This window comes from Molossus molossus, unplaced genomic scaffold, assembly GCF_014108415.1.
Source record: "Molossus molossus isolate mMolMol1 unplaced genomic scaffold, mMolMol1.p scaffold_m16_p_9, whole genome shotgun sequence".
NCBI lineage: Eukaryota > Metazoa > Chordata > Mammalia > Chiroptera > Molossidae > Molossus > Molossus molossus.
Genome location: NW_023425403.1, coordinates 101,525,480 through 101,539,659, shown reverse-complemented (window position 1 = coordinate 101,539,659; position 14,180 = coordinate 101,525,480). Strand labels below are relative to the sequence as shown.

General features: G+C 37.6%; 1 protein-coding gene across 5 annotated transcripts in view; it reads right to left on the bottom strand.

The window, feature by feature from the left end:
• The window catches only part of LRCH1 (leucine rich repeats and calponin homology domain containing 1), a 222,374-nt gene that overhangs the window by 15,181 nt on the left and 193,013 nt on the right, over positions 1-14,180 (bottom strand). For all 5 annotated transcript variants that reach the window (XM_036249956.1, XM_036249953.1, XM_036249954.1 and 2 more), the window contains 3 exons: positions 9,930-10,039; positions 7,908-8,045; positions 3,975-4,052 (listed from right to left, as the gene is read on the bottom strand). In XM_036249956.1, the coding sequence (XP_036105849.1) occupies positions 3,975-4,052; positions 7,908-8,045; positions 9,930-10,039 (326 nt within the window). The remainder of the gene's footprint in view (positions 1-3,974; positions 4,053-7,907; positions 8,046-9,929; positions 10,040-14,180) is intronic.

Sequence of the window (14,180 nt, the reverse complement as noted above, 5' to 3'; positions counted from 1 at the left end):
GGAGGAGCCGTCTGTTTGGTGCTGGAAAGTCGATGGATGTTTTGTTACCCAAATGTTGTCTGATGCAAATAAGAAAACGTAATGTTCAGGTCATCTGCTTTTAGGTCTTTTTATTTATTTACTGATTTTTTTAAATTTAATTTATTGGGGTGACAGTGGTTAAAAAATTGTATAGGTTTCAAGAGTATAATTCTATAATACATTATGTGTATAGTGCAGCGTGTGCCCACCACCCAGTCAAATCTTCTCCCGTGGTCATTATTTGACCCCCTTACATTTTACTATCTCCCCCACCCCCTTCCCTCTCATAACCACCATTTTGTTGTCTATGAGTTTTTGTTTGTGTTTCTTGTTTATCTGTTGCTTTCAGTTTTATATCCCACATAGAAGGGAAATCATATGGTTCTTCACTTTTCTCTGACTTATTTCACTTAACATGACATTCTCAAGATCCGTCCGTGTTGTTGCAAATGGCAGCATTTTGTCTTTTCTTATGGCTGAGTAGTATTGCACTGTATGTACCACATCTTCTTTATTGAATCATTTATTGAAGGACATATTGGTTGTTTCCATGTCCTGGCCACCTGAATAATGCTGTAATGAACATAGGGGTGCAAATATCTTTGCAAATACATGTTTTTTAAGGTTTTGGGGTAGATACTCAGAAGAAGGATTGGTAGGTCATATATCAACTCTATTCTTAAATTTTTGAAAAACTGCCATACTGTTTTCCATAGTGGCTGTAACCAGTTTACATTCCCACCAGCAGTGAATGAAGGTTCTTTTTTCTCCACACCCTCTCTAACACTTATTACTCGTCTTGTTGATAACAGCCATTCTAACAGGTGTGAAATGATGTCTCATTGTAGTTTCGATTTGTATTTCCTAATAGTCACTGAGGTAGAACATCTTTTCATATATCTGGTTGGTCATTTGTATGTCTTCTTTGGAGAAGTGTCTGTTCAGGTCCTCTGCCCATTTTTTAATTGGCTTGTTTGTTTGTTTGGTGTTGAGTTGTATGAGTTCTATACATTTTGGATGTTAACCCTTTGTTGAGCTGTTGTTTGCCTCCTATCCAGTTGGTTCCTTTTGGTTTGGTTTCTTTTGCTGTGCAGAAGCTTTTTAGTTAGATATTGTACCATTCATTTATTTTTGCCTTTACTTCCCTTGCCTTTAAGGTCAAATTCATAAAATCTTCTCTAAGAGCAAGCTCCATAAGTTTTGTACCTGTTCTGTTCTATGTAATTTATTGTTTCAGGTCTTATTTTTAGGTTTTTGGTCCATTTTAAATTAATTTTTGTATACGGGGACAAACAGTAATCTATTTTTAACCTCTTGCATGTAGCTTTTCAATTTTCCCAGCACCATTTATTGAAGAGACTTTTCTCCATTGTATGTTTTTTGGCTTCTCTGTTGAAAATTATTTGCCCATATACATGTGGGTTTACTCTGGGCATTCAATTTTGTTCTATTGTACCAGTCTTTTAAAATGTCTGATTGCAAGTGGAGAATTTCTTCAACTAGACTTGTGATATGACTATATTTTTAGTGTAAATCATTGATAATAATGTGCCACATACATACTCAAAACATCAACTCTCTTAACTAGTGAGGGAAATGTAACTATCTAAGTGGAAGGGTGTAATTCCACCCCTCCCCCAACTCAGTATCATATTCCTAATGAAAATATCTCCTTATTTCCAATAATTTCTTCCTCATCTACTCTGTGAGAGATGAAACCATGCTCTTTTGAGTGTACAGGAAGATTTGTCAATTGCCTTCCAACTGGTGATTTCTGGTTTTCCATTAGAATATTCCTTCCTTCATTTAACATAGCTTGTTAAAAAGTTCAACTGCTAACTAAAACTAACAGACTTTTTTTCTAGTAGCAATGAACTTAATGTAACTCTAGTCACCAGTAAAATGCAAAACTGAATTATCCATCAGGATGAATAGTTACGTACACACACACACACATACATGCACTATAGACATATACATGATGCAAACTTAAAAATCACCTCGAATATTTAAAAAATTTTTTAAAAATATGAGATATTGGAAAAAGCCATTTCCTCCTGTAATTCTGCTCAGAAATTATGAGTTGCCTATTAGTGCTAGAGATATAATTCAGAAATTATAATAAAAATTTCTCTACATTTTTGTCATTTCCATTTGCTCACCTTAAAAGGAAATCATAATTACCAATCTTGACTCACAATAGATGACAAAGGGCATTTCTAGTCATTTTGTATCACCATAAGCCAAAAAATAAAAATGATGAGTTTAAAAATATCACAGGGGTTCAGCTCATAACTCATTAGTGCTTTCTAGCACAGACATGAATAATTTACCATCTGATAGTTTTGACTCACACATGGGAAATCTTATTAGCCCATTACAGAATGAAATTATTTTAAAAGGTATCTGTATAAGAATTTTCACAATTATTTGAAGTCAAGAATGTACATGTAATATTAAAATGTTCACATACTATACAAACACATACATTAACTTTGTTGAAAGACATCTGAATTGACTGCAAAGACATTTACTCCATATATAAAGATTACACTCTTAAAAAATAAATTTGTAATCTTTTTATTGAGACAATAGTTCTGACTTAAATATGCTTTAATAATTATTTTTCCTCAAATAAGATTAGAAACTCACCACAAACCCCTCACCAAACTAAAAATTACGGGGAGAAAAGGAAGGGAAGGGAAGGAGGGAGGGTGCGGGGCGGAGGGAGGCAGGGAGAGGGGGAAGAAGGCCAGAAAGCCTTTCTCAACTTCAATAACTAACCCTACCACTGAGTAAAGTGTAAAATGTGATTTCTTCACATACTCAAAAACATACTCATGATAAAGTCTATAATTACTTTATCCCTGAAACATCAGAAAAGACAGAAAAAATTACAAGACATAGAATTTATGTCCATTTCTGTTTATCACAATGATGATAAACTTCTCAATTTACCCCCAAATTCTGAGTGGATTGGCTTTTGTCTCCCTAGGAAACGACCTTATGTTACTAATAGCAAAATCTTTAAAAAGCCCCAAAGTGGCTGAGGCTTGGGCTTAGTTTGTGAGAAAGAAAAGTAACAAACTAGAGTTGGGCAGGCTACAGGGATTTGCCCAATGAGTGTACAGCAGACAAAAGGGGAAAACATAAATGCAAACAGTTAACAAACTATAAAGCAACATACAAACATTATTATTATCAATGGTAATGATTAATAATAATTATTTTTAATGTTGATTATTTTGATCCACATACCCAAAATGAAAATCAACAAATTAGTTGTCAACTACAGTTCTGCTTTGCTTAAGAGCCCTGGAAAAGGAAAACATCAGCTCCAGTTCTACACTGCACGACCAGACTGAGGCTCCCTGACGCCTCAGCGGTTCTGCTCTTGGAGTACACAATCAAGCTAAATTTTTTTTTCAAGTTTGGAATTACACAGTTATTTCAAAGCCTTAAAGAAATTATATTCTCGCCCTGGCCGGTTTGGCTCAGCGGTTAGAGCATCAGCCTGGGGTCCGGAGAGACCCGGGTTCGGTTCCCGCTAAGGGCATGTACCTCGGTTGCAGTTTGTCCCCGGCCCTGGTTGGTCGTGCAGGTGGCAGCCACTCGATGTGTCCCTTTCATGTCAATGTTTCTCTCTCTCTCTCTCTCCCTCCCACTCTATCTGTGCAAAAAATGGAAAAATGTCCTCGGGTGAGGATAAAAAAAAAAAAAAAAAAGAAATTATATTCTCCCTTTCCTCAGAATTGATCATACTGTTTTAAGACATTTTTATTTCATTGCAATAGAGCATTTTAACTAAAACTGTATATGACTTATTTAATATTCCTTTAGAAAGACAGATTAAAAAGGATGTACAAAGTTGTATAACTATTCAGTGAGTTCAAACACATACATTGAATAAAATCTTTACTAAAACATGGTTATTTGGACAAGTTTCAGGTTACCTCTGGTACTCCTAATTTTCGGCATGCTTCCAAAAAGTTTTCCACATTTCTTCTGCATTTGGCCATGCTAAGCTTGGGCTATAAATGCAAATATGCAGAAGTAATGAATTATTAAAAGAAATATTAATTTTAATAATATATTCAATTTCAAATGTTCTAAATGGCACAAGTAATACATATTTACAGAAGAAAAAAATACATAAGCAAATAGAAGACAATAAAAACTTATCTATCCAGAAATGTCCACCTAGAAATAAGAAGTATTACTATTTTGGATTCTATTTTCCCAGACACTGTATGTGTACATGTTTGGGAATACAAAGACATACATATATGTATATATGAATATGTGTCTTATATGCAGAATTTCTGTATATATGTATATATCTATAAGTGTATATACATGTATGTGTATATGCAGACTTTGTGCGTATATATGTAGGTGTTGGTATATGTGTATTCACACACATAAATATACACAATTTTTATAGGACCAAACTCTTGTGTAACCTACTTTAGTTCATCTAAAAACACACCATGAGCACTACCTTTTCCTATCAGAAAACATATTTATATACGAAGGGTTAAATTCAACAGGCCAATTAATCTCCTCCCAGGTAAAGCAATGAACTTAATTAGAAGGAAGCAACATCAAGATAAATAGCACTGAACAAGGTGGATGTTAAGGGCTTACCTATGAGTCTCTCACAACAGAACTGACCTTGGCCAGGTGACCTCTGAGGTGTGGCATGGATAAGACATATCTTAATTCACACATTTTAATTTTTACATGCCAAGTTTTAAAAGTTTTACTGCTAAACTTTAATATTCCACTATTAATTCTTTTAAAAAGGGAGGCAAGAAGCATGAATGACTCCAACAATCTAGTCATAGAAGCAATGTTTTATAAAGACGGACCCTACCCTGCTAATAGCAAGTGAGAGTGAAGTAACTTATTCCATCCTTTAGGGGCTCACACGAATCTTCATAAAACTAATTTTGCATGGTATTTACTAATAAAAGGGACTTCCTCTATCCTACTCCCTGAAAGAAAGAAAGAAAGCCTGCTTCCAGGTGGAACAATTTAATTTGGAGGCTAAACAAATATTCTCCACACGGGCTAGGGAGGAACTGATGCCCCTGACTCGAGGCCTGCCAAGATGGGCCAAGAAGCTGTTGGGTGGTTTTGCCCGCCCACCCCTCGTACATCTTAGGACAAGACAACCACATTCAGCCTCATGCAGAGAGAAGAAACAGAAGTGGGTTACGTGACATGGAGACACGGGATGAATAGGTCCAGGGCACCAAGAGGCAGTCTGCCCCTCCAGGCCCATTATCTTCCTTTTCCTACTTCAGGTTTAGGGGAGTCTGTTCTGAAACTCCAAAGATGCTCAACACCATTCACAATACTTGGGTCAGCCCAGTAAAGTCAATGAAAGTGTGTTTCAAGCTACATAAAGAAAATGTCCCACCTTTGGAAGCGAGGGAGGGCCTATTCTGACTGTTGCCTAGTTTCAGTTAGAAAAGTACTTGCTACAAATACAATAGTTCAAACAGTAAAATGTTCCACAAATTCCACCAACTGGGATGCCAATGGTTAGCTTACCAAATTTTCAAAGACTTAGAAAATACATTTTAAGAGACTCTTAGCATACTGACAATAACAGTGATTCTGTTCACCACTATATGCACTCGGTTTCGATTTCATGAAGGAAAAACCAGCAGGCTTACAGCTGGCAACCCAGGTGGTGGAAAAGGTGCTCCCGTCGTGACTGAGCCAGCATTTGCTATGTCTCAGATTCTTCATCTGGGGCTCAGGATGCTCCTGAGAAACTGAGAGACACAATCCTCATGGCCCCTTACTTCTGGTGTAGTTTGAAATATTAACAAGTTCAAGAAAATTACAGTATAGTATAGTACAGGTCTTAGTTGTGAGAGGTGTTATAAAGAAAAAAAGGAAGAGTCTAGTCTGGCCGGTGTGGCTCAGTGGTTGAGCATCGACCCTGCACCAAGAGGTCGCCAGTTCGATTCCCTGTCAGGGCACATGCCCAATTTGTGGGACAAATCCCAGTGGGGGGCATGCAGGAGGTGGCCAATCAATGTTCTCTCTCATCAATGTTTCTGTCTCTTTCTCCCTTCCTCTCTCTCTCAAATCAAAGTAAAAAAAATTTTTTAACTATTATTTAATATATGTCAGATTCTCATGATTCAAAAACAACTTACAGAAAGAATGCTAATAGTATAGTAGCCAAAATCTTAATAGTAACTGTCTTTGGCATTTCTCTATTTTTCCCTTGTTCGACAATTAGGCATTATTTCTCATTATATTTTCATTTAAACATTTATTTAAAGAAGAAAAAAGGTAAGAACCAAAGGATTTCTAACAAAATGTAGCACTGTTTGCCTGAAGAATAAAAAGTACAAATGTATACAGATATATGATTCATAGTGTCCTCTAATACCTTATAAAATGATAATTGTACATTTAAATTGGAAGCTGAGAAGTCATATTTTCTTTCTTATAATTTGGAGAAAATTATTAAATGAGAATTTGGCGTACAGCTCAGACAACATAACAGTTTGGATCCCATCTGTAAAAAATACTAGAAAGTTTCATATTGAGTTATAGGACAAAATTTACTGCCCAACCTAACTAAGGCAGTTAGAGGCAGATTTCAAAGAGAAGACAAAATGATCTTTTTTCCCCTCAATGTTTTCTGAAGCAAAAAGTGATTAAACTTTTCAAAGGGAAAATACGTTCAATAGTGTAAAAAAGAGAAACTGGCAGTTGAAATGAGAGCATTAGAAATTAGGTCAAATAATGTCAATGTGAGGCACCCCCGGAGGCGGGGGAGGGTGCAGACAGGCATCCGCTGTGCCTTCAGATTAAGGACTCTGAATTTTGAAAATCTGCTCTAAAACAGTAATGATAAGAATGGCTTACATTTATGTGTACATCATATGTAAGTACCTTATTTCATCCTCACAATAATATTTCCATGATTGGGAAAAGCAAATTGAATTTAAGAGAGGTTAGATAACTCTCTCAAAGATATACAGTTCATGAGGAGATCTGGAATTTGAATTCAAATCCTACATTCTTAGCCCCTACTTTTTTTCCTGCCTCATCTAAAGAACAGAAAATAGTGCAAATAGATGCTCTTCTTTTTTCTCTACTTGTCTGAACCTGACACAGGTTCAAAGACAAGCTGACCCCTGTTTCCCTGCCTTCATCTGACTGACCATAAGAGCGACTATAGTTTTCTTCTCGATGGTAACATGTTCCGTGATACATTGGAAAAGGATCCACATGCTGGCTTTATCTCTCCTACAAGGGGGACAAGAATTTTTAGGGTATTAATGGGGTCTCACTCATCTTCACATTTCCTGTGATTCCCTCACTACCTCCCATGTTCCTTCGAGCCCAGTGAATGATCAAGGAATTGTTGAATTAACGACTGGCTCATCAACCTCAGGCTTGACAGGTCACTCGTGATCTTTTACATAGAACCCACATTTTTTCAGAGCTATCCTAAAATACCTGATGATTAATAAAGGGAAGAGATCTCATTCAAAAGAGAAGCTACCAACCAAAAACCAGCTTTCCCAAAGACTTCTCAATGTTTAACCCTTGGAGAGAAATGAATCTTTATGTCCCTCAAGTCTTAGGGGCAGTAATCTCTTAAATGTGATTTGCTCTATATTTGAAATAAATTCCTCTTCTGTCATTTACACATTTGTTTTAAATATTCTCCCTTTTTACAGTGAAAATGTTGCTTCTTTCGAACCTATTCCTTTCTGTTCTTCTAGTGGTCTGGTGCCCAAGAGATCTGAACAGGGTCCTGGTGACCCCATTGGCATCTTTGGCCAGCAACACTGTCCCAAAAGAGTTTTATGTAAAAATTAAGTTTCCCTGTACGTGGTGTTACTTACAACGGCTGGCGAGGGGACGTGAATGCTTGCGACAGAGCGAGGGCGGATGTGATTGACCAGATGGCAGAGGACGACACCGTCCATGAGTGCAGCCCCCAGGTCCTCGTGCAGGCTGACCTTGAGTCTCATCTCGATGCTCTGTAGGGGAATCAGGATGTTCTGGTCAACAAAAGACCACATACGTGGCAGGGGTAGACCTTACAGCCGGGGTATGCAGTAGGCTGTACATCTGGCCTGGGTTAAGTGTGCTCCACGATGTTTGCAAAACGATGAAACTGCCTGACGACACATTCCTCAAAATGTACCCCATTGCTAGGTGGCAACTGACTGCACGAGGTGCCCACAATTCGAAAGCAGCTTACATGTGGAAAGAATGCCGGCAGAAACCAGAATGTTACAGTGTGTGCCTCCGAGCAGTGTTATCAAAAATGACTTATTGCCCGGGCTGGCCTGGCTCAGCAGTTAGAGCATCGGCCTGCAGACTGAAGAGTCCTGGGTTCGGTTTCCGCTAAGGGCACATACCTTGGTTGTAGTTTGTCCCTGGCTCCACTGGGGTCGTGGGGGTGGCGACCAGTCGATGTGTCTCTCTCACATCGATGTTTCTCTCTCTCTTTTTCCCCCTCTCTCCCTTCCGCTCTATCTGAAGATAAATGCAAAAATGTCCTCGGGTGAGAATAAAAAAAAGATTTATTTTCCTTCTGCATTTCTCTATTTTATCCATTAAGATTATTTCCTATTATATTTTCAATTAAAATTTTATTTAAAAAAGAAAAAAGGTGATGACAGAGGATTTCTAAAAAAATGTATGTGGCATTTTCCCTGAGAAATTAATAATATATACAAATATGAATAGTACATGATTGATAGTATCCTCTTACACCTTATAAAATAATAACTATATACTCAAATTGGAGGCCACAGAGTCATAGTTTTTCTCTTGTAATTTGGGAAAAATTATTAAATGAGAATTTGATACATGGCTCTAATAACATTATAGTCATTTTGATCCCATTTGTAAAAAATACTGGAAGTTTCACATTGAATTATAGGACAAAATTTACTGCCCAACCTAAGACAGCTAGAGGCAGATTTAAAAGAGAACACAAACTGTTCTTTTTTCCCCACCTCTGGTTTCTTAGGTAAAAAGGGGTCAAACCTTAGCCATGGTCCCTGTCAACACAGAGCTGAAAGTCTTCAGTGTTACCCAGCACAGGACTTCATGATTGGTAGGGACTCAAATAGTTTGTCCATTGAATGACTGATTAAAACGTTCTTATCAATTTGGGACACAAAGTGAGGATAACTAAAAACATCTTTAAATTAATGGACTATTACTATTAAGTAAATAAATAACAGTGCTTTGTTTTAAAGTGTACCTGAACTGAAATAATACTAGTTATATATATCTATATGCATTAAGTAGTTCTACTTACATTATCTCATATATTACTCACAAAACCACACTAAGGTAGACTGGAACTATTTTTTAATACATGATAAAACTGTCACAGGGATGTTAAGTGACTTGCCCAGTATCAGACAGTCAGTAGACAACCTGGCTAGGTCTGAAACTAGGTGTGTTTGCAGTGCTTCAAAGTCTATTTTTTAAAATACAGTTGACCCCTGACCAACACAGGTTTGAACTGTGTGGGTCCACTTACATGAGGATTTTTTCTGATAAATATATCCAGTACTGTAAATGTATTTTCTTTCCCTGTGATTTTAATAAGACTTTCTTTTCTCTAGTTTACTTTGTTTTAAGAATACTGTACATAATACATATAGCATACTAAATATATGTTAATCAACTATTGATGTTATCAGTAATGCTTCAGGTCAACAAGCTACTAGTAATTACGTTTTTAGAGAATCAAAAGTTATACTCAGATTTTCAGCTGCTTTGGGGGCAGTTAGGGATGGGGTGCTGGTGCCCCTAACCACCATGTTGTTCAACAGTCAACTTTATGGACGGCTGCTTCAATTCTGAAATGCATACTCGATTATACAATGTTTCTCGGGTACCTCACGGAGTTGTTCCACCAGCTCTTTTTCTTCTCTCATTTGTTCCATTTTCCTCCGAATTGTAAACTGTGGGTCTATAGACTCCAAATTTCTCTGAGGTCTTACAAACACTATAATAGAAAGGGGAAAAAGCCTTTATGGAGTGTCTAATGTAGGTTGCTATAGCACTATTCATAATTAAATTAAGCAAATGGTGTCTTTATTTATCCCAAATAATTCATTTGCAATTCACAGAAACAATGGTAAAAGTGTGGCGTTGCATAAAAGTGTGGTTCAAATATTTTAAAGAAGATTACATTTTATAATACTGAGTTGTGTGAACTAACAAAAGCTGTATTTTTGGTGACAATAAGCTGAATCCAGGGAAGAGTTTGGGTCATCCTTGGACGGGTCCAGGCCACCCCTCTGAAAGATGTCCCTCTTTTTCCGTGTTTCCAATGCTTTCATTTTAACTTTTCATTTGCACTCGAGGTTTCATAATCTATACATTAAACTCAAAGAATCTGTCTCCAAGAAGATGTCTCTAGAACTGCTTGACATATTTGAAAGAAGCACAGGCTAATGTTTTGTTGGCTAAAATTTTTCCTAAGCTTGGGTTAGGAACTGAGAGCATGCACAGGGTTACATGTCTGAGTGTGCAATGGAAAACTGCCTTCTATCATGTCACTGACAGCGCATCCAGAAAGTCAGCTCTTCAAAGATGACCACAGACTCCTTTTAGAAAGGCTGGCAAGATTACAGGCCGTTTAAGAGATCATCCTTGGCTTCAGGTCCTTAAAATTACAGCCTCCAAGAATAGCAACTAACAGTGGTGCTCCCTCTGAAAGGACTTAAGTCTGGCTGCAGAATAAAGGTATGCTCTAACCCTCAGAAGGAAAACATCTTTGCAAGATTAATAAAGAGGGTACAAAATATTCTATATACAGCAAGTGATGATAGCCAGGGTTTTTTAAAATAAAGTTTTATTATGACACAAAGTCCAGGGCAGATTTGAATCTGAATTTTTTTCTGCCTGGAGATTTTTGTCCTATTAAGACTGTCACCTTGTCATGCACACAGAGGGAGCACACAGCTGAGAGAGCCTCTTTGGGTCCCATTAGACTATGTAATTTGTGTTTGGGGAGGAGGAGAGGGGAGCCCTTCAGGAAATTCTGGGCAAAGAACTGCAATTTCAAAAATCAATACAAGGTAGAGGGCTGCATTAACATGATGCAATTCTAGTAATCTCATCCACCATAATATAAATAATATAAAATAAGAAGGTTATGCAACTATTATTCTATTTTGACAAACATTTCCTATGGGCCACTTTAAGAGCTATTTCAACTTATTAGTTTATTTAGGTTAAATATATTTTACAAATATGCTTAAAAAAAAAAATTTGCCCCTGGCCGGTTTGGCTCAGCAGTTGGAATGTTGGCCCAGGGCCAAAGAGTTGCGGGTTGGATTCTGGTCAAGGGCATGTACCTTGATTGTGGTTCGATGCCCAGCCCTGGTCAGGGTTGTATGGGAGGCAGCCAGTCGATGTGTCTCTCTCACATCGATATTTCTCTCTCTCTCTCTCTCTCTCTCTCTCGCTCTCGCTCTCGCTCTCTCTCCCCCCTCCCTCCCTCCCTTCTGTTCTATCTGAAAATCAATGGAAAAATATCCTTGGATGAGGATTTAAAAAAAAAAAAAATTGAGTCCACTCCATAAAAATCAATTATTCCATGCTCACCCAACAGTGGCATTTTAATCTCAACTTGTATTTTTGGATCAAACCACGGTAATAAATGACTTGCATTATACTTCCCATGACTCAGTATTTTCTTTATAAGTCAATTTTGGAACATTTGAATTAGCATTCTGATGCTCTATGAAAGACGAAAAGCTTGACACATCTTAACAAATCCTTGACTTGAGTTAATGGAGAAGGGGTGGTCTCGCGTATGTAATGCCTTCTGGAACCTCCAGAGGCGTCAGCGTGGGCCTGGGCTCTGCCTCAAGCAACCCCGGGCAGTCACAGGCAGAAAGATCCTGTGACTCCTGAAAGGCAGTCACCTAAGGCCCGTCACCAAGGCCCAGGAAAACCAAGCCCCACTGCAAGGGAGACCAAGTATTTCAAAAACAAAGGTAAGACTGGAAAAGGAAGAAGGCAGAGTAACCCAGCAGGAACAGACAAGATGTTGACAGAGCAAAGGGAAATGAAGGACAGTCCAACGCAATAAGAAGCATAGAAGAAACGGTAAATGTATTAAACTTGCCAGTACACCATAATGAGCCCAACAAAAAACATTTCCCATTTAAACACAGCAACCAGAAGGAATATATATTAAAAATATAGAATCTAGAAATAATCCACACCCCCAAAGGAAAGAAGTCAACTAAATTTACCAAAAAAGTTAAGGAATGTAGACAGAGTTGAGTAATACACAAACTAGCCAGCAAGGGGCACTCCAACACTGTTTAAACAACCTAATAATTGGAGGATTTATTTTCCTTTGCCTTTTTCTCTAGGGGCACTCTTATCAAATACTGCATGGTTAATATTTTCAATGTGTTTTTATTGGCAGATTTCACTCTGAATACGAAACTATCAGGAAGTTAAAATAAATACAAGGTTTTAACAGCACACAATTCAAATATGTATGCCTTATTAGAGCCCTCTGTTACATTATAAAATATGCAATGATGTCTAGTTTTTTATTTTCTGGTACCATTTTTCATCTTAAATTCCTGTGTGTTTAAAAATACAAAAAGCATGTTTGGGCATTTGCTCTATGATGTTAATTAATCACAAAGTGTTCAAACCCATTTGAACTGTGGTTTTTTAAATGAACATTTCAAATGTACAAAGCCATGACTATAGTAGTAGTAGTACTACTAGTTTTTGAAATGGATTAATTACTGTGGAATATGTGAGAATTTAAAACAAAGTCTTTAAGCTAATAAATTACAGAGCACACACATGCTTGCTTATTTTGCTGGGTTTGTTAATACAGAATAATCTGAATTGGGACCATTATGGTAACTCTGATTACCATAGTTTTTATTGTTTCGTGACACATTTACGTGCGTCTTTCACAGTACCCGTCACTTTCTCTTACTGTACAGACCTGTTGCTCCCCTTGTGATTGTAAAAAATATCATCAGCTCTAGATCCAGGCGAGTGTAAATCAGAAATCTGGCCGGTGCACTCAGATTCCTTCGGTGCTTCAAAATGAATTAGACTCATTCTCTGCCCTCAAAATGCTCAAATTTACTCCCTGTGGTTTTGGGCAATTTACTTTACCCAGTGGCTTTTACTACTTGGACATCACATAAAGATCAGTAAAAACATAATCAGTGTGTAGTCTCCACGTGACACCAAATCAACGGGCACCTCTGAATGTGGGGCACAAACAGCTTCAGTTTAAACTGCCCAAATGGTTCTAACGCGAATCCAAGGGTAAGAACCACTGAAACACCTCTCAGCCTCAGCTTCCTCATTTTTGTAATGAGGACAAGAGTGTGGTAAAATATTCAAGAAAATGTCTGTGAACTAGCCCAACATGGCTATGTTCATTCATTCATTCTCCACATATAATTTAAAGATCAAGTGTAAATAAATATAAATTAGGACACTGCAAATGAAAAAAGGGCAAACGATTCAAAAGAAGATAGGAATGGTTTTAGCTTCAGAACGAGAGGGAAAGGAAATAAGAGGAAGAGGATAGAAGAGAAAGAGCAGAGCTGAGTTCTCAAGTCAAGAGCAGCCTACAGTGGCTGCCCTTCGGCCTCAGTGGTGGGCAGACATACGTCACACCTCCACATCCTGCTCTCTCCATCGCAGAAAACGGAAGTCTGGAGACTGGGAATTCAAACTCCCAAGGACATTCTAGCCAGTTTGCCATTTTTTATTTTTATGGAGAACTGGTTTTAGAGAACATAGAGGGTTTTAAGAGATATATTTAGAGTAAATACTGAAAAGCAATACTTACTGCTTTCTTTTTCTTTTTAATTTATTTTTGTTACAGATGTTTCTCCTTTATTCCCCATTGACACCCTCCTCCCTATCCCCCCAACCAATCCCCAGCTTTGTTGTCCATGTTCATCAGTTATGTGTACATGCATAAAAGTTCTGTGGTTTCTCTCTTCCCCCCTCACCCACTCTTCTAAGGATTGTCAGTTTGTACCCTACTTCCACATCTCTGGATCTACCCAGTTCCTCAGACTGTTATGTTCATTATATCACACAAATAAGTGAGATCATGTCATATTTGACTTTCTCTG